The sequence below is a fragment of the Hippopotamus amphibius genome, chromosome 12 (assembly GCF_030028045.1).
Source record: "Hippopotamus amphibius kiboko isolate mHipAmp2 chromosome 12, mHipAmp2.hap2, whole genome shotgun sequence".
Classification (NCBI taxonomy): domain Eukaryota; kingdom Metazoa; phylum Chordata; class Mammalia; order Artiodactyla; family Hippopotamidae; genus Hippopotamus; species Hippopotamus amphibius.
Genome location: NC_080197.1, coordinates 88423569 through 88445514, shown reverse-complemented (window position 1 = coordinate 88445514; position 21946 = coordinate 88423569). Strand labels below are relative to the sequence as shown.

At 38.2% G+C, this 21946-nt stretch overlaps 1 protein-coding gene across 1 annotated transcript; it reads left to right on the top strand.

Annotated features, from left to right (window-relative positions):
- The first annotated feature begins 7305 nt into the window (after positions 1–7305).
- Positions 7306–8229, top strand: LOC130833547 (olfactory receptor 8S1-like). The gene has a single exon (XM_057703287.1). It carries the CDS (start codon positions 7306–7308, stop codon positions 8227–8229), a length of 924 nt encoding a protein of 307 aa, XP_057559270.1.
- Positions 8230–21946: the final 13717 nt, after the last annotated feature.

The following is a 21946-nucleotide window of genomic DNA, read 5'->3' as shown; positions in this document are numbered from 1 at the left end:
GAGGACATGGCGTGGGGGCGAAGGAGAAGCTGGGACGAAGTGAGAGAGTAGCATTGACATATATACACTACCAAATGTAAAATAGATAGCTAGTGGGAAGCTGCTGCATAACACAGGGAGATCAGCTTGATGATGGGTGATGACTTAGAGGGCTGGGATAGGCAGGGTGGGTAGGAGCCGTGGGAGGGGGAGGATATGGGGATATATGTATAAATACAGCCAATTCACTTTGTTGTACAGCAAAAACTGGCATAACAGTGGAAAGCAATTATATTCCAATAAAGAGCTTTAAAAAAATTCTACAAACAAATAAATGCTGGAGAGGGTGTGGAGAAAAGGGAACCCTCCTGCACTGTTGGTGGGAATGTAAATTGATACAGCCCCTATGGAGAAGACTATGGCGGTTCCTTAAAAAACTAAAAATAGAACTACCATATGACCCAGCAATCCCACTACTGGGCATATACCCTGAGAAAACCATAAGTCAAAAACACACACATAAAAAAAAAAAGATACAGGTACCCCAATGGTCATTGCAGCACTATTTACAGTAGCCAGGACATGGAAGCAACCTCAATGTTCATCAACCGATGAATGGATAAAGAAGATGTGCTACAGATATACAATGGGATATTACTCAGCTATAAAAAGGAACAAAATTGAATCATTTGTAGAGACATGGATGGACCTAGAGACTGTCATACAGACTGAAGTAAGTCAAGAAAGAGAAAAATAAAGACCGTACACTAACGCATATATATGGAATCTAGAAAAATGGTACTGATGAACCAAGTGGCAGTGCAGGAATAGAGACGCAGACATAGAGAACAGACTTGTGGACACAGAGGGGAAGATGAGGCTGGGACAAATTGAGAGAGTAGCACTGACAGATATACACTACCATGTGTAAAACAGATGGCTGGTAGGAGCTGCTGTATAGCACAGGGAGATCAGCTTGGTGCTTTGTGATGACCTAGAGGGGTAAGATGGGGAGGGAAGGAGGCTCAAGAGGAAGGGGATATATGTGTACATATAGCTGCTTCACTTTGTTGTACAGCAGAAACACAACACTGTAAAGCAATTATAATCCAATAAAGATGATAAATAAGTAAATAAATAAATAAATAAATAAATTTTTCTAAATATAGGGCTAGAGACAATATAGGAAATGTTTTGTCATGTCAAGATAGTAAGGATTTCTTAAGCCAGACAAAAAAGCACCAGTCAACAAACAAAAACCCAGGACCAGATGGCTTCACTGATGAATTCTATCAAACATTTAAAAAAAAATTAATATCACTCTTTCTCAAGCTCTCCTTAAAAACTGAAGAGGAAGGAACACTTCCATATTCATTTCATGAGGCCAGCATTCCCTGATACCAAAAACAGATGAGGACACTTTAAGAAAAGAAAATTACAGACCAATATTCCTGATGAACATAAAATCCTCAACAAAATATTAGTGAACAAAATTCAACAATATATATTCAGAAGATCATGTACCATGATCAAGTGGAATTTATTCCAGGGATGCAAGGATGATTTAATAACCACAAATCAAACAGTGTAATATACCACATTAACAAAGTGAAGAATAAAAATCATATGATCATCTCAATAGGTGCAGAAAAATTATCTGATAAAATTCAACATCCAAACAGGCACATCCATGAACATTTTCTTCATGATAAAAACTCTCAACAAAGTGGGTATAACAGGGAACATACCTCAATATAAAAAGGCCATATATGACAAGCCACAGCTAACATCAAACAATGGAAAACTGAAAGCTTTCCTCTAAATTCAGGAACAAGGCAAGGATGCCCACTCTCATCAATTTTATTAAATATAGTATTGGAACTCCTAGCCAGAGCAATTAGGCAACAATAAATAATTTTTTTAAAAAATAGATAAATAGCTATGTTGGTATATAAATAAATAGAAGGTATCCAAATTTAACAGAAGAAATAGAACTACCTCTATTTGTAGATGACATGATATTATAGGTAGAAAAGCCTAAAACTCCACCAAAAATATTGTTAGGACACATAAACAAATTCAATAAAGTTGCAGGACACAAAATCAATATCCAAAAATGTGTAGTATTTCTGTACATCAATAACAAATTAGCAGAAAAAGAAATTAAGAAAACAATCCCATTTACAATTACACCAAAAAGAATAAAATACTTAGGGATAACATTAATCAAGGAGGTGAAAAGCCCTATACACTGAAAACTATAAGACATTGATGAAAGAAAATGAAGACAAAAATTAATGGAAAGATAGTCCATGATCATGGATTAAAAGAATTAATATTGTTAAAATGTATATACTACCCAATACAATCTATATATTCAATTCAATCTCTATTAAAATTTCAATGGCATTTTTGACAGAAACAGAACAAAGTGCTAAAATTTGTATGGAACCATAAAATACCCTGAATAGCTAAAGCTATCTTGAGAAAGAAGAACAAAGCCATAGGCATCACACTTCCTGATTACAAACTGTATTACAAAGCAATAGTAATCAAAACAGTATATAATATTGACATAAAAACAGGCACATAGATCAATGGCACTGAATAGAGAGCCCAGAAATAAACCCATGCATATGTGGTCAAATTTACGATAAAGGAGCCAAGAATATATAATGTGGAAAGGATAGTTTCTTCAATTGGGAAAACTGCACAGCCACATGCAAAAGAATGAAACTGAACTACTATCTTATACCATACACAAAAATAAACTCAAAATGGATTAAAGAATTGAACGTAAAACCTGAAACCATAAAACTCCTAGAAGAGAACACAGGAAAAAGCCTCCTTGACATAGGTCTTGGCGCTGATTTTGTTGACATAACACCAAAAGCACAAGCAACAAGCAAATATCAATAAGTGGGACTACATCAAACTAAAAAGTCTGCTCAACCAAAGAAATAACCAAAAAACAAAAAAATGAAGAGACAACAAAAGTAATGGGAGAAAATACTTGCAAACCATATATCTGATAAGATGTTAACATTCAAAATATATAAATAACTCAGAACTTAATAACCAAAAAAAAAATCTATTTAAAAGTGGGGCAGGGGCTTCCTAGGTGGCACAGTGGTTAAGAATCTGCCTGCCAATGCAGGGGACACAGGATCGATCCCTGGTCCAGGAAGATCCCACATGTCGCGGAGCAACTAAGCCCGTGCACCACAACTATTGAGCCTGCACTTTAGAGCCCATGAGCCACAACTATTGAGCCCATGTGCGGCAACTACTGAAGCCCACGTGCCTAGAGCCTGTGCTCCACAACAAGAGAAGCCATGGCAATAAGGAGCCCACACACCACAATGAAGAGTAGCCCCCACTCACCGCAACTAAAGAAAGCCCGTGTACAGCAAAAAAGACCTGACGCAGCCAATAAAATAAATAAATAAATAAATTTATTTAAAAAAAAAAAGTGGGGCAGAGGGCTTGAATAGTCATTTTTCCAAAGAAGACATCCAAATAGCCAATGGATCCATGAAAAGATGTTCAACATCATCAATCATCAGGAAAATGCAAATCAAAACCACAATGAGATATCCCTTCATACCCGTCAGAATGGTTAACAGCAAAAAGATGACAAATAATACATGTTGGAGAAAAGGGAATACTTGTGCACTGTTGGAGGGAATGTAAATTGGTTCAGCCATTATGGAAAACAGTGTGGAGGTACCTCAAAAAAAATAAAAACAGAACTACCATGTGATCCAGCAATTCCACTTCTGGGTACGTATGTGAAAGAAATGAAAACAAGAAATCAAAGAAATATAGGCACTCTCTTGTTTACTGCAGCATTATTCACAATAGGCAAGATATGGCAGTAATCTAAATCTAAACTTCCAGTTTTAAGATAAATAAGTTCTGGGAATCTAATATATAGCCTAGTGACTGTAGTTAATAATATTGTATTGTATATTGAAAGCTGCTAGGAGAGTAAGCCTTAAATATCCTCACCGTAAGATCAACCAAAAAATTGTAATTATGAGAGGTGAAGGATGCGTCAACTAACATTATGTGGTAAACATACGGCAATATATACATGTATCAAATCATCACATTGTACATCTTAAACTTACACAATATGTCAATTATGTCTCAATAAGACTGGAGTGGGAGGAAGATCCCTTTCTTATTCTTCCCTCTCCAGTCCCTACCAGCCTAATAAGTGTTCTCTTTTAGGCTTTAAATAATTGCTTTATTTCAGAAATTTCAAATAGTCCCCTGTGCCTTTTACTGTCTACCTTTCTAGTTAACTGAGAACTGTGTAATTAGTGAGTCCGGAACTTGGCTTCAGGCTAGGCTTCAGAGCATACAGGGCATTGACCCAGCTTCCCCTGGGTGCCAACCAGCCTTTGGCTGCATAAGCACAGGTGGCCTTCTGACTGGGTCTGTTAGAGAGTTCTTTCCGTCAGTGGTATTCTTAAGAAGTATTCAGGATCACAGAGGAAATAAATGAAGATATGGCAGGTTACTGGATGTGAGATCATGTGAGGAAGTTTTAATGAACTATATACCAGTTCAGAATATTAGCTTCTTTAGAGAACTTGGTCTTGTCCTTCCACATAGTGGCCTGCATTGCAGAATAACACCACTCTGGGTTAAATGCTTTAAGAGATAATCTTAATTTTGTGGCATTCACAGTGTTTCTTAAGTTTGAATTATTCTAATGGCCACTTCTTATTGACAGTAAAAAGAAAACACTATCTGCACTGTGGAGTCAGACTCTTGTGACACAGGTCTCTTACGGAAAGAGTTTACCTATGATGTGTCTACCTGAATGGGAAACCAGAACACAGGAACGGCCTCTCCAGGAAAAGCCGGGAATATGGTAACATCCTCCAAAACATCCTGATATTCCCCCCCCCCCATTTTTTCTTCCTAGTAAGGTCTATATGTATTTTAATTTTGCTGACCAGCTTCTCTTTTGACCCCCTCCCTCAGAATTTCCTGATATATCCCTCTAGTGCTAGATCCTGAAGCTCCTGCAACTTTCCTGAGCTCGTGATAGAAACTTCCCACTCCAAGGTGGGCATCTCCTTTTCCAGATGGGCCCCTGATATCCATGTTCCTGAAAATGCTGCATTTGTCCCAGCTGCCTTGAACAGCTTCTCATAAAGATCCCTCTTCCCTCCTTCACAACACTGGGGACAAAGATATCTTACAGCCTGGCCATAAATCCTCTTATGCATCAGGATCCCAAAAGATTGCAGAAAGCTGACACCTGGAATGAAATGAGGATATTAGAGACAGATATTAGCCTGTTGAGGCTACTTATTCCCCTGCGTGTACAGAACTTCCATTAGTACTTTTTATGTTATTCAAACTACCATCAGATCTAGTCACCACTGTGACAGTATGAATAGTGTGAAAGAGTATAGGAGAGGACAGCTATAAGAATAATTTCAAGTGGGTCAAGTAGACCTTTGTTTCCCTCCTGCTTCCAGTACCTTCAAATTCCTCCCTTATGCATGTAGGGTCCAAATAGAGTACCCAAACCCCAGAAAACCTCAAGCCACCTTGGAGACTGAGTTCCAAATAAGTCCTTCAGTCACTTTATTCTTTTAAATATATCCAACAAGCAAGGCTTGTTTAGAACACTTCTGAAGTCCTCTTTTTCACATTTTTTACTCTTTATTGAGTCCTTCCTTAACTTCAGTCTTCTGTTCTTACCCATGTGTAAATCTATATTAGTCTCCCATATGTCAATATGTAATGAAGCCAATGTCTTTTATTCTGAACAGTGAATGAAAGCTGTAATTTATTTTCCTGCTTAAAATTCATTTTCATACTCAGAATGTAATCTAGAATTAAATGGAAGACTTTGACCTTGGTCATTAAAGAAATCCCTGAATTCAGCTTGGGATACTATTTCAAACGATGAGGAAGGGTGAGGTCCTTTTTTGTGATACCCCCAAGATCATATGGTACAAATAGCTGCTACCTTCATCCACACAAGATGTGGATGGTGGCATATGAAAGAAAAATAGTCTTCAGAAATGCTACACTATTCTTGGTTGAGACTGAACTCCCCAGGGTACTGTGGTCAGGTCCATCTTGTCAGTGAAAGTAGAAAAGTGGGAACAATTTTCAGGATAACCCTGTTCATAAATACATGAAATATCCAAATCCCTGAAAAGAATATAACAAATGTATCATTTCACTTCGCTTGAGTATATTTCCAAGTAAGATGTTTGCTTTCAACAATATTTACAGTTTTACCCAAGCAGGTTCCTCGAATGTAAATTCTTCAGCTGTTTATGCATCACCACCACTAGCTGAAGTCTCTCAAAGGTGAACAGACACAAAGGTAACCCAGACATGAGCCTAAGATGAACTGGAGCTTGGGCTGATTACTTTGTTAACAGGATCAGGATTTTAACTACACTTGATGGAGAAATAGCAGGATTTGAGGTAAGTCTGGAAGGCACAGGAGAGTTTGGACCAGTGGATAAAGTAGAATATCCAAAAGGAGAACAATGTAGTAAAAGAGAGAAATAAACAGACCTTTCTAGTTTCAAAAGATGCCAAACAGGCTAAAATACAGGTTAAGGACAGAGGAAGAATTCTGAATGTCAAGATAGGAAAAGTGGTCTTTATTCCTGTGGACCAGGCCTAGATATTCAGATGAGAATTAGGGAAAAAACTATGGAATTTATTTCCTGGTGCTAGCTGGTTGTTAACAAGTCTCTGTCATATTTCTCAGAGGTAAAATGAAGATAAGTGTTCATACCTGAAATACCTCATAGAATTGCTTTGAGAACAGAGATAAGAAGTGAGAAAATGTTCTGTATACAAAAAAAAATCTATTAAAATTTAACGTGCTGTTTAAGAACTAAGAAGCCTTTGATTATTTTGAATGAAAAAACAATAGACAGGAGAAAAGGTTTGGAAAAAATCACCACAGTTATGTTGCATAATGGTTTTTGAAACATGGATTTTAAGAATTTCTAAAATTTAGAGCATGCAATGAAAATTGAATAACATTAATGTTCAAGTGAGCCAGAAATATTATTTGTCCAGTAAATCTCTGAGGAACAGGAATAGAATTCTCTAAAGTATGTGAAGACTGTTACCTAAATTGGTGACTAACGAGAAAGGACAAAAACTCTTACTGAGATATAGTGAGGGCAGCTTTGAGATATATGAGCACAAATTCAGGCAGAGTAGGGATAGAAGTTTAAGAAGAGAAGATGATGCCCTAAAGAATGGGAACAATCATAGGCAATATCACCCATTTTTTATTTTATTCCAAGGAAACATCCTCCGCAAATGGCCTTGAGGAACCACAGCACGGTCACTGACTTTATCCTCACTGGGCTGTCTGACGACCCCCGCATCGAGGCTCTGCTCTTTGTGCTCTTCCTGGTGATTTACCTCCTGACTCTGATGGGGAACCTGACGATGCTGCTGGTGATCAGAGCTGATTCTCACCTCCACACACCCATGTACTTCTTCTTGAGTAACCTATCATTTGTGGACCTCTGCTTCTCTTGTGTCACTCTGCCCAAGCTACTGAAGGACCTCCTGTCTGAGAAGAAAACCATCTCAGTAGAGGGCTGCCTGGCTCAAGTCTTCTTTGTGTTTTTCTCTTCAGGAACGGAAGCCTGTCTACTCTCTGTGATGGCCTATGACCGCTATGCCGCCATCTGCCACCCACTCCTCTACAGCCAGGTGATGAGCAACCAGCTCTGTGTGAGGCTGGTGTTGATCTCGTGGGGCCTGGCCTCTCTCAACGCATTTGTCATTGTGCTCTTGGCTACTAACCTGGACTTCTGTGATGCCCAAATCATACACCACTATACCTGTGAGCTGCCTGCTCTTTTCCCCCTGTCCTGTTCTGATATCTCTGTCACCACCAATATCCTTCTCTGCTCCAGCTTATTGCACGGACTTGGAACCTTCATCCCAATCTTCTTCTCCTATGCCCGTATCTTCTCCACCATTCTGAGCATCAGCTCCACCACAGGCAGAAGCAAGGCCTTCTCCACCTGCTCCTCCCATCTTATCGCAGTGATCCTGTTCTTTGGCTCAGGTTTTCTTTGTTATCTCATGCCCCCCTCTGGTTCCTCTTTGGATTTGCTCCTCTCTGTACAATACAGTGCAGTCACACCCATGCTGAATCCCCTCATCTACAGCCTGAAAAACAAGGAGGTGAAGGCAGCTGTGAAAAGGACATTGGGGAAATATCTATAATGTTTCAGATAGTGAACAAAGACAGCCCTAAGCAAAACCACAAAGACTGTGTTCCTTTGTATTTCCTTGTTTGTCCCCATCTCCTCCAACTACACAGTGTCAGATAATTTCAAAGAAGGATTCCAGAGCTTACCCAAACATCTAATCCTGTTATTCCAAGGAAGTGGCTCTTGATTTTGGCTACCTGTTTGGAAAGTCTATGCTGTTGGTTGGAAGGGAATATGAAAACAATCTTCCACAAGAAGATCAATAAGACAACAAAATAAAAATGAGGTAAAAAGATACAATGATCATTTCAGGAGATTTAGTGTCTGACTATGAAGAGTTGCAGAAAGAACTGAAAACAAGAGAGGTATTTGTTAAATAAAAGTTAACCTTTTCAAATCCCAACTACTTGTAAAATTTTTAAGTAAAACTTTTGTAAAACAAAAATCCTATGTTAAAAAAAAAGTCAATAGTCTGTGTAGAATATTATGAACATAAGAACATTATATACTAAAGCTAAAAAAATATTGCCAATGTTGTTCCAATAGAAACAAAATCTATCCTTACATGAACTTACTGATAAACAAGAAAAAATTACAAGTTTCTGAATGCTTAAATCCAAGTATTAGAAAGATAACAAAACTTATAAGAAAAGGAGGATAAAGGAACTAAAAGCACAAATTAATGTTAGAAAACAGAAGAATGTAATCAAGAAATAAATCCAGGCTCTAGTTATTCAAAAAGATCTATAAATTTTGACATAATTGTGTAGAATATATTTAAGAAAAAAGAAAAATAACCTAATAATACAACACTGATATAAAGAATAAAAATTATAAGGAAATACTAAGATTCATCTCATTAAACTTGAAAAACAGGATTTTGTTTCTTTTCAAGAAAATATAACCAAGAAAAATAAAATTGAGTCATTTAATGTGTAAAACAAAAAAACAAAACATAATCAAAGAATGAGCTCAAAAGGGCAAAAAGCACTGACAGTTTTTCAAATAAGTTTTTGCAAACTTTAATGTTATATGTATTTTTTTAGAAGGCAGAATAATATGGAAAATTGTCGATGCATTTCTAGAACTTAAGTAACTGATTCAAAATCTGAAAAATTATCATTCTCCCATGAATATTTAGACAAGCCTAAATGAAATATTAATTCACTGAATCTAAAAGTGTACTGAAAGAATAATAATCTAAACAATAACCCATGACTATGAAACCTTATTGTTTTGATTCTTCAATTCAATAAATTAAAATGAGAATAATCATATGATCACCCCAATAGATTCTTAATAGGATTAAAGTAAAATTCAACAACAATTTTTTTTAAGTTTTTTTGATGTGGACAATTTTTTAAAGTCTTTATTGAATTCGTTACAATATTGCTTCTGTTCTATGTTTTTGGTTTTTTTGGCTGCAAGGCATGTGGGATCTTAACTCCCTGACCAGGGATCAAACCCGCACCAGCTGCATTGGAAGGTGAATTCTTAACCACTGGACTGCCAGGGAAGACCCTCAACAACAATTTTGACCTCAAATATTAATAATAAAAAAATTCTAATAACTTTATTTCATAAAAATATTTAATGTTACACAATATTCAACCACATGCTTCATGATATAGTATCAAACTGGAGGAACTACAGTTTAAAAGAAAACACTATCACATATTACTTATTATGTAATTTCCCTCCAATGCAGTGAGACGAGATTAAAATATGATATTTAAATATGGAAGGGGGGATCTACAAATATTTGGAGGTGATAACGATTACCCAAAAATCTAAGAAATCTCTATTAGAAATGAGAAATTATTATTCCAAGAGAGTTTAGCAAGGTAAAAAAATTTAAATATTCATACAATCAGTAGTTTTTCTATATACCAGCAATAAACCAAAAATATATATGTATCTTATAGAAAAACATCCACTTGCTATGGCAAGATCAATATAAAAACCTCAGGATTAAACTTAATAACAAGCACTCAGAACCCATATGAACAAAGCAACAAAACTGAAGTAAATGACAAAAAGTATGCTTAAATCAATGTATTTGATTTCTAACGTATCCATTCCGCTTGCTTTCATCTTCAAGTAACAAAATATGATTTAATGTAGCATAAACCATAAAAATATTTATCATTGATTTAACAAGCGGCCTGGAGATAGTGTTTCAGAGTTGGTTCAGTAGCTCAGTAGAATCATTAATGATTCATGTTCTTTCCACCCATTTGCTATATGCCATTCTCTATCTACTGATTTTTATCCTCACATGTGTCCCTGCTGCCGCTACTCTAGATATCATATTCTTTTCCAGCACAACACCAATCTAAAGGGAGAGGAAGTACTAGTTTAGCCTGTTCCTGAACTTCATATAAACGGAATCATTCTAAATGCTAAAATTGAAAATACTGGAAGCATTCCAGTCTGATGAGGAGGGAGAGTAACTGGACTCAATATATACTTGTTCAGCACTTCAGAACAGTATCTGTGACAGTGTCTGTTAAATCAAAACCATGCTACTGCTCTAAGGCCCAAGAATCACATTCTTAGGTATATACCAAAGAGCTATAAATATATATATCCAGCAATGCCATTACTAGGCTGTTCATGACGGCTTCATTCACTGTAGCCAAAAACTGCAAACAACCCAAATGCCCAACGACTGGAGAATGGATAAAGAAATTTTAGTATATTCAAACAATGTAATATTTTACAGCAATAAAAAGCAGGCTTTGGACAACACATGGATAACAGAAACCAGACACATGATTTCATTTATATAAAGTTCGAAACGAGAAAATAATAATCAACACGTGATGTCAGGACAGTGCTTGCCTGTGGGGAATGGGTTTACTAGGAAGAGACATGAGGGAACTTTCTAAGCTAATGGAAGCTTCTGTATCCTGATCTGTGTGGTGGTTACATAAGTGCGTATATATGTAAAAACTCATCAAGCACCACCTTTAAGATGAGTGCACTTCATTCAATTCACTTGTGTATTTTATACTTTAATAAACAGGAAAACTAAACTACACTAAAAGATCCATTCTCAGGCATGTTTTCTCAGTTCTCATGGGTACATATTATTCATATCCTATAGCTGGTTTGGTAAATAATCCCCTTTCTCCCATAGCAGGGCTATACTTCCTCAGTCCAACCATGCTAAGACTTGACCCCAGTCGTTGGTCTTAGAAGCCACTGGGAGAGGTAAGAGAGGGTACATAACATCTTACCAGATATCTGCCTCAGGTGTGACTTTTGTATGGTCTTCAAGCAAGGAAAAACTGCTATAATCTTGCAAAGGTTAGTGAGCCAGTTCTATAGGCTCTGATGATTCAGGGGATTCAGGAAGCTGAAGCATATTCATCCAGATGTCCCCATCCCAAGTCTCACAGTCCTAATCCTTTTCTATTAAGCCCCTAAATATGGCATAGGATATTTGCTGAGCTGTGAATTAAGCCCTCTTTTGAACTACTCTAATAGTCAGGTCCTGGGCCCATTTTCACTACAGTCTGCTCTTTGATTACAGGAGAAAGGGTTTCTTTTAAAACTCTCAGAAAGTCCTTTTAGCTTTCGTGTACACCATGCACTAGGCTGGTAACTGTTTAACCCAAGGCTGTCCTGGGTTAACCAGTTACTTGAGCACACCAATTACATTTCACAACAACAAACCAAATGCACGCTTCTCATGATTGTTACCATGCTCATATCTTTCAATTGCTAAAGATACTGCATATGCTGATGCATTCCCTTCTATCTGTATCTCATCCCAATTTACCACAGGTAAAAGTTGTGTAGCTGGGATGCTGGGAATAAAGTAGGACGCAACGTAATAGAAAGGCCTGAGGAAAAAGATCCAGAGACTGACATTTTTAAGTTGGACCAGTAAGCATAGACATTCTAAGGGTGAAATATTTGTTGGATAGGTACCATCAGCATCTGCTATACTGTAAAATGAAATGGGAGAATGATAAATGTATAAAAATTCCAGAGACCATTCAGCCCAATATTCAATGTTAAACAAAGAATATAATTAAGAAAGTGGATAAGCATAGCAAAATGGTAAAGAAGGCATAGGTTTGCTTCCTACATACATAGATAGATGATAGATAGATAGATAGATAGATAGATAGATAGATAGATAGATAGATATAGATAGATGATATAGATATATATATAGACATAGACATATATATAGATATATAGATATAGATCAAAAATATGGCAAAAAATGATAGCAATTATTAGGCTTTACAGCTACTGAATAAAGTAATGGAGGACTTAGATACAAGTTTGGCCTGGCAGACTACATCTACCATATACCTTGGAGACAGGCCTTATTGACTAAACCCTTATTCCCTGTTTCCTGACTCCTGCTCTCACTACTTGTGAGGCCTTGCCTCTGCATTTTGCAAAACCTGAACTGAGTCTGTGCTGTTTTCTCAGTGTACTTGGTTAGGAGACCAACGTAAAGTTTCTTAGAAGAGGTATTTTTCAGCATATTTAAACTTAATCCTTTTCTTCCCTGAGACCAGAAGGAAGCTCATAATTGAATACGTAAATGGCATAAACCATCATTCCTAGGGTCAACAAGAAAGCAGACTTTTCTCACAAGCTAGCACAGGTGTTAATAAATTAAGAGGCTCATAATAATGTTGGCACCTTTTCCAATCACACTTAGGAAACAAATTCTTACATTATGGGCATAATGTAGAGAATAATGCCTCTGAATTCGACAATTTGGGCTCTTTAACATTTACTGCAAGACTTTTAAAACAAGTTAAACTTTATTCCCTGGTCCACCACTACAAAAATAAAAGCCTAAGTTCAGCCCCCAGCCAGCATGGTCAAGGAACCTCAGGATAGTAGAACTTTTCCCCTTTCTGACCTCCCCAAAATCTTTGATAGTGGAGAATCTGAAATTTCTATGTATTGATAGAAGGTATTTTGTGGTGATAAACCAGTTGGGAGAGCTTGTGCAGAATTTCATGAAAGATTAAGAAAATAACAAATTTTCTATCAGAGAATTAAGTTGATGAGAGATGGGCAGGTTAAAGTCTTCAAGCCACCTATTGTCACCTTCACTGTTTATAGATGACTTTCTAAATATGAGATCCACAGGAGTGACCTGACAAAAAAATGAGTCTCATTTTGAGAAAGATTTGAATTTTGGAGGAAGTGATGAGTGTGGGAAGGGAATGAAATGGTATAGGGGATCACTGTCCTAGCTCTGATCCATGCTGTCAACCTATATATGATAGGGTCTTGTGGGCAAGGATTCAGTGGACTTTATGAAACATCAGGTTTTTCACTTTAAAGCTGATGTAATGGATTATGCCCAGACCTCAGGTGCTTGAAATAATCAATATTTCAAATTAACTAACCTTGACATCAATCAAACCCCAAAGAGAAGGGGAACAGTGGGAAGGCTGAGATTATATGACTAGAAATGGGGAGATTTCTCTTGCTCCAGCCATTGCTGGGCTTTGTCCTGGCCTCTGGTCCTCCTCAGACTGGTCCCTATAGAGTATGTGAAAAGAGAAAGGAGAGAGAGACTCAGGCCGAGGAATGTGTACAACATGAGGACATGTGTTCAAATCTGACCTCTCTCCGACCATTCTAAGATTAGCTGCATTCGATTTTGTTTTCTTTTGTTTTGATTTCTTTTCCAAAACTGGCAACCAAAATTGACCTCAGACTCCAGGTTTCCCACCACAAGTTAGGTCTAACCATTTGGGAAATAATGAACAGTCTGAAGAAATAGATAAATACTTCCCACAACAACTTGAGCATACTCATCTATAGAAAAAGGCAAGGTTGTAAGAATGAACACAGCATAAAATAAAAACACAAGAAAGATAGGGATGACTCAAACAATGTTTGAAAAAGAAAGTGATAGCTATGTGAATTTTATATACACTGGGAAAAAGAAATGAAAATGCATGGATGTTTAAGTGGAAAAAGGATTTCAATGTGATAATCTTTTATGTCAAATAGACAATCGTGATAATCTTGTATGTCAGTCACCATCATGAAGCTACTGAGAGAGTCAGTTAGATAAAGAACGAGTGGAAAGCATCTCAAGCAGGATGTTATGGAAAGTACTAATAGAACTGTGATATTTCTTTCCACTCTGCTTTCTTTACTTGGTACCCAAAGTTTTCCCCATCTGCCCATTCACAGTAGAATCAGAGAACAAAGACTCCAAACTCCTTGGATTCTAAGTTTAAAAGGCATGAAAACATTTGAAGGAATATGCAACTAGACCTGAATCAAATTGAGGAGAGAATTGGGAAAATATGCAGGAAAATTCACTGTGAGCATGGAGGGCTCTGACATGTTACCACCCAATCCTTAGGCCACATTTGATGTATGTATATGGATACTAAAGATTCACCCTCTACTACGTTTGGAGGTATGGGGTAAAGAATTGAGTCTTGCCTCCTGGGAGTGGGAGCGGTGGGGGGAACATGATAAGCCCATTGAGAAGTCCACACAAAATATAGTGTAACCAGCAGAGATTTGAAAAAGCAGTGTGGATTGAGGACATGTAAGGTTGTAGGAACAATCTCCTGAGTTTCTCTTGGTCTTAGAATGCCACAGAAGGACATCCAAAGACTTCAGTGTGCCTACTAGTGGGGCAAAGATGCTAGGTTACAATAAGAGAGCTAGTGGCCTGCAAATGGGTCCTCTGACTCAGATGAGAGTTGAATTCAAAGATGTGACATGGTCAGTATTACCAGGAAATAAGGATGAGCTATGTCATGATAGAGCAAGAGAGGCAGCAAAGGACTAGAGCAGGGGAGCAGCATGTGGAGCAAGAGGTCAACAAAGAACTAAAGTAGACCACTGTTTCAGAGTAATGCCTCTCATCACCAGCACCACAGTAACATCGGTGCCAGGCACAGAGCATAATATGGACCCCGGTAATAAACAAGAAAGGGATAACTCTGAATGTAAATAAGGTTTAACCTTAAATGACTCAGAAATCATTAAAGTTTACTGAGTTCGTGATTAACTAACTCATTAAGTTCTGCATCAGATGTAAATGGGGGCTTAAAAGAGAAATGAATATTAGCTATAAAAAAATGAAGTTGTATATTTTTGCATTGTGGAGATATATTAGTCTCCTGAGGCTGCCATAATAAAATAAATACAAACTGGGTAACTTAAACTTATTATCTCACAGTTCCGGAGGCTGGAAGTCAGATATCAGGGTGCCAGTATAGTTTGTTTCTGGTAAGACCTCTCCTCCTGGCTTATAGGCAGCCACCAATTTGCTGTGTGTTCACATGACCTCTTCATTGTGCGCACAAAGAAAGAAAGGGAGAGAAAGAGAACTTTGGTGTCTCTTTTTATAAGGACACTAATCCTATCATATTATCCTATCATAAGGGACCCATTCTTTTTTTTTAAGTTTCTTTTTTAATATTTATTTATCTGGCTGCACGGGGTCTTAGTTGTGGCAGGTAGGATCTTCGTTGTGGCTTGCGGGATCTTTTTTTAGTTGCAGCATTTGGAATCTTTAGTTGCAGCATGCAGGGTCTTTAGTTGCAGCATGTGAACTCTTAGTTGCAGCATGTAGGATCTAGTTCCCTGACCAGGGATCAAACCTGGGCCCCCAGTATTGGGAGTGCGGAGTCTTAGCCACTGGACCGCGGGGAAAGTCCCAAGGGTCCTATTCTTATGACCTCATTTAACCTTAATTATCCCATTATAGGCCCTATTTCCAAATACAGTCACATTAGGGGGATAGGGCTTCACCACATGAATTGGGGGGAGGGGGACACAAAATGTAAGTAGGCTATTGCTTAAAACATTAATATATGATTCATCAAGCAAAAGCAAGGTAGTATTGATACCGTCCTGGGGCATTCTGTATTTATGGCTAAGAGAAAAAGATGATGAACTTTGTGAATGACATTAGCATCATGATGAAGTGAGATATTCCTTTTGTCTCTCCCCTTAAATATAAAACCAATAACACATTCACAAGTCAACAAAGGTCCCCATGCCCAGCACACCAGGATGCCACGGAATTCCACATATCTGTACATCTAAAGGTGTGTGGACTGAGAAAGACAAATATTGTATGCTAACTCACATATACGGAATCTAAAAATGGTACTGATGAACTCAGTGACAAGACAAGAACAAGGACGCAGATACAGAGAATGGACTGGAGAACTCGAGGTTTGGGGAGGCGGGGGGGTGAAGGGGAAGCTGAGACGAAGTGAGAGAGTAGCATAGACATATATATACTACCAACTGTAAAATAGATAGCCAGTGGGAAGTTGCTGTATAACAAAGGGAGTTCAACTCAAGGATGGATGATGCCTTAGAGGACTGGGACGGGGGGGGGGGGGGGAGTTGAGGGAGGGAGGGAATACGGGGATATGTGTATAAAAACAGGTGATTGAACCTGGTGTACCCCCAAAAAAAATAATAAAAAAATAAAAAATAAAAACAGATGATTGAACTTGGTGTACCTCAAAAAAAAATAATAAATAAAGAAAAGGACAGAGAAAAAAAATAAATAAAAATTTTTAAAAAATAAAAATAAAGTTGTGTGGACTGGAACATACAGAGGAGGCAGAATGAGGGGAACCGTGAAGGTAGTGTCTGCAGTCCCAGTCCTCCAGCCATGGCAACTGAGCCCACAGCAACAGAGAACCCTGTAGCAGCAGGGGAGGCAGTGCATAAGACTCTGGCCTCCCAACCACAGCAGTACTCACAACCATAAGTAACTGGGCAGCAGCAGCAGCAGGGCCTGGGACCCCATGATTCCAACCACAAATACACCTATGACTCTGACCCCCTGCCCTGCCCTGCCCCCAGCAATGGAGTTCGTGAACTTGACGAATACAGAGGCAGAGGCACCCGTACGACCCTGGCTCCTCCCAAACTTCCTCCTCCCACCACAAATGCAGAGCCTGAAACTCAGGAGATCCTGGATGCTGTGTAAGAGCCCACCATCCCAGTGCCCCAGGCAGTGATGGCAGTGTGGCAGAAGCAAGGCACCAACGACACTGGAGGCACACACAGTGATAACAAGGGCATGGGGCAATATCTCTGACAAAGGCAGTGAAGGGTGGAAACTGCCAACTCTCAAATATAAACAGAGGCAACTTAGTTAAGAGAAACCAAGAACTTCTACTATAGCACCCACATACTGGAAAACAAAAGAAAAGCCTCTAATTTCTAAGCTATTGAATCATTAGAATCAAGTAGAAAGGTGTTTGATTCCTCAAATATGCTAGCAGAGGAACAACTTATCAAGCACCATGAAGAATCACAGTTAATACTGTACCACAAAAAGAAAATGACAATTCTCCAAAGACCAAACAAATTCACAGAATACTGAGATCTAATTGACAGAAACACTTGATGAGCTATAAGAAAAAGAAAGGCAGTTCATTGAGCTCAGGAATAAAATTAATCAACAGAAGGAATAGTTTAGCAGAGAAATTGAAATTCTAAAAAGGAATCAAACAAAAATTCTGGAGGTGAAGAAATCAACAAAGACAACAAAGAGTGCATTAGAAAGCATTGGACGTAGAGCAGACCATATGGAAGAGAGAATTACGGAACAGGAAGATAGGAATCTAGAAAAGATCCAAATAGTAGAGAAAAGAGAATCAAGATATTTTTAAAATCAGGAAAGTCTACAGCACTATCTGACTCTTTTAGGAATGTTAATATTAGGCAATATGTATCCCAAAAAAGAGGAGAGAATAGAGAAAGGAGCAGAGAGTTTAATTAAAGAACTGGTACAAGAGTGTAAAGCAATTAAATTCCAATAAAGAGTTTAAAAAAAAAGAAAAGAAATAATAGCTGAGAACTTCCCAAGTCTAGAAAGGAACTGGATATACAAGTCCACAAAGCTAAGAAAACAACTAATTACCTCAATACAAACAGACCTTCTCCAAAACACATAACAATTAAGTTGTCAAAAGTCAATGACAATTACAAAATATCTATCATCAAAAAATCCAAAACAACAAATGCTTGAGAGGGTGTGGACAGAAGGGAACCCTCTTACACTGTTGTTGGGAATGTAAATTGGTTCAGCCATTATGGAGAACAGTATGGAGGTTCCTCAAAAAACTAAAAATAGAGTTACCATATGATCCTGCAATCTCACTCCTGGGCATATATCCAGAGAAAAACATGGTCTGAAAGGATACATGCACCCCAATGTTCACTGCAGCACTGTTTACAATAGCCAAGACATGGAAGCAACCTAAATGTCCATCGACAGAGGAATGGATAAAGATGTGGTACACATATACAATGGAATAATGCCATTTACAGCAACATGGATGGACCTAGAGATTGTCATACTAAGTGAAGTAAGTCAGACAGAGAAAGAGAAATATGCATGATACAGTTTATATGTGGAATCTAAAAAGAAATGATACAAATGAACTTATTTACAAAACAGAAACAGATTCACAGACTTAGAGAACGAATTTATGGTTAAGGGGGCAGGGGTGGGGAATGGGTGGGGGGAAGAGATAGGTAGTGTGGGATTGACTTATACACTGCTATATTTAAAATGCATAACCAACAAGGACCTGCTGTATAAAAAACAGGGAACTCTGCTCAATATTATATAACAACCTAAACGGGAAAAGAATTTTAAAAAGAATAGATACATGTATTATATATAACTTAATCATTTTGCTGTACACCTGAAACTACCACAACATTGTTAATCAACTATACTCCAATATAAAATAAAAAGTTTAAAAATAAATAAATAGATAACCAATAAGGTCCTACTGTATAGCACAGGGAATGCTGCTCAACTCTATAATAATCTAAATGGGAAAAGAATTTTAAAAAGAATAGATACATGTATATGTATAACAATCACCTTGCTATACACCTGAAATTAACACAATATTGTTAATCAATTATACTCCAATATAAAATAAAAATAATTTTAAAAAAGAATGCTGGTCATGTTCTATTAGACATTTCATGATCCACTGGTGGATTACAACCCACATTTTGGAAAGCATAATTCTGTGGCACAAAAAGGATTCGTGCCTTCTTTCCAGGTGTTGCGAAATTTGCATGAGAAGGCACAGCATGAAGCAGCAATGTGCCCTAAAGTGCAAAGTGTTCTTTTTCTTTCTTTTTCTTTTTTAAGAACTTTTATTAAGATACAAAAGACAATAAACAGCATATATTTAGAGTGTACAATTGGTATCCCAATCTCCCAATTCATCGCCCCCCAACCCTCCCCACTTTCCCCACTTGGTGTCCATGTATTTGTTCTCTACACCTGTGTCTCTATTTCTGCCTTGCATTTCCTCTTTCATAGTTGTTAGCATTTGCCTTATGTATTGAGGGGCTCCTATACTGGGTGCATAGATATTTATAATTGTTATCTCCTCTTCTTGGATGGATCCCTTGATCTTTATGTAATGTCCTTTCTTGTTTCTTGTGACATTTCTTTATTTTAAATTCTATTTTACCTGATATGAGTATTGCTACTCCAGGTTTCTTTTGATTTCCATTTTCATGGAATATCTTTTTCCATCCCCTCACTTTCCATCTGTATGTGTGCCTAGGTCTGAAGTGGGTCTCTTCGAGACAGCATATATATGGGTCTTGTTTTTGTATCCATTCAGCCAGTCTGTGTCTTTTGGTTGGTGCATTTAGTCCATTTACATTCAAGGTAATTATCGATATGTATGTTCCTAGTACCATTTTCTTAATTGTTTTGTTTTTGTTTTTGTAGGTCCTTCTCTTCTCTTCTGTTTCCCACTTAGAGAAGTTCCTTTAGCATTTGTTGTAGGGCTGGTTTGGTGGTGCTGAATTCTCTTAGCTGTTGCTTGTCTGGAAAGCTTTTGCTTTCTCCATTGAATCTGAATGCGATCCTTGCTGGGTAGAATATTCTTAGTTGTAGGTTCTTCCCTTTCATCACTTGAAATATATCGTGCCACTCCCTTCTGGCTTGCAGAGTTTCTGCTGAGAAATCAGCTGTTAACCTTATGGGAGTTCCCTCGTAGGTTATTTGTCATGTTTCCCTTGTTGCTTTTAATAAAATTTCTCTGTCTTTAATTTTTGTCAATTTGACTGCTATATGTCTTGGCGTGTTTCTCCTTGGGTTTATCCTGCCTGGGACTCTCTGCGCTTCCTGCACTTGGGTAGCTATTCCCTTTCCCATATTAGGGAAGTTTTCAACTAGAATCTCTTCCAATATTTTCTTGGGTCCTTTCTCTCCCTCTTCTCCTTCTGGGACCCCTATAATGCGAATGTTCGTGTGTTTAACATTGTCCCAGAGGTCTCTTAGGCTGTCTCCAGTTCTTTTCATTCTTTTTTCCTTATTCTTTTCTACATCAGTGATTTTCACCATTCTGTCTTCCAGGTCACTTATCCACCCTTCTGCCTCAGTTAATCTGCTATTGGTTCCTTCTAGTGTATTTTTCATTTCAGTTATTGTGTTGCATATCTCTGTTTGTTTGTTCTTTAATTCTTCTAGGTCTTTGGTAAACTTTTCAATCTTTGCATCCAGTCTTTTTTCAAAGTCCTGGATCATCTTCACTATCATTACTCTGAATTCTTTTTCTGGAAGGGTGCCTATCTCCTCTTCATTTAGTTGTTTTTCTGGGTTTTTATCCTGTCCCTTCATCTAGTACAAAGTCCTCTGCTTTTACATTTTCTCTATCTTTCTGTGGCTGTGGTTTTCAGTTCCACAAGACGAAATACTGCTGATACTGCTTGATCCTGCTGTCTCCCCTCTTGTGGAGGAAGCTATCTAAGAGGCTCCTGTGAGCTTCCTGATGGGAGGGACTGATGATGGGTAGGGCTGGTTGGGCGGAGCTCAGTAAGACTTTAATTTGATTTGGTGGGCATAGCTCACTAAAACTTTAATCTGCTTGTCTGCTAATGGGTGGGGCTGTGTTCACACCTTGTTGGTTGTTTGGCCTGAGGCTACTTAGCACTGGAGCTTACAGGCTCTTTGGTGGAGCTAATGGTGGATTCCGGGAGGGTTCATGCCAATGAGCACTTCCCAGAACCCCTGCTACCAGTGCCCCTCTCTCCTTGGTGAGCCACAGCCACTCCCCACCTCTGCAGGCAACCCTCCAACACCAGCAGGTAGGTCTGGTTCAGTCTCCTATGGGGTCACTGTTCCTTCCCCCTGGGTCCTGGTGAGCACACTTTTTTGTGTGCCCTCCAAGAGTGGAGTCTCTGTTTCTCCCAGTCCTGTGGAGGTCTTGCAATCAAATCCCGCTGGCTTTCAAAGTCTGATTCTCTGGGGATTCCTCCTCCCTTTGCTGGACTCCCAGGTTGGGAATCCTGACGTGGGGCTCAGAACCCTAACTTTAGTGGGTGGACTTCTGTGGTATAACTGTTCTCCAGTTCGTGAGTCACCCACCCAGCATTTATGGGATTTGATTTTAATGCGATTGCACCCCTCCTACCGCCTCATTGTGGCTTCTCCTTTGTCTCTGGATGTGGGCTGTCTTTTTTGGTGAGTTCCAGTGACTTTCTGTTGATGATTTTTCAGCATTTAGTTGTAATTCCGGTGCTCTTGCAAGACGGAGTAAGCGCACGTCCTCCTACTCTGCCATCTTAATCCTATCTCCAAAGTGTTCTTAATAAATATATATGAAATAAAATGTACAGTATCACTCCCCAAAGTCAATGACAATTAGCAGATCAAATTACACAATATATATCAATATGCATATAATTCATTGTAC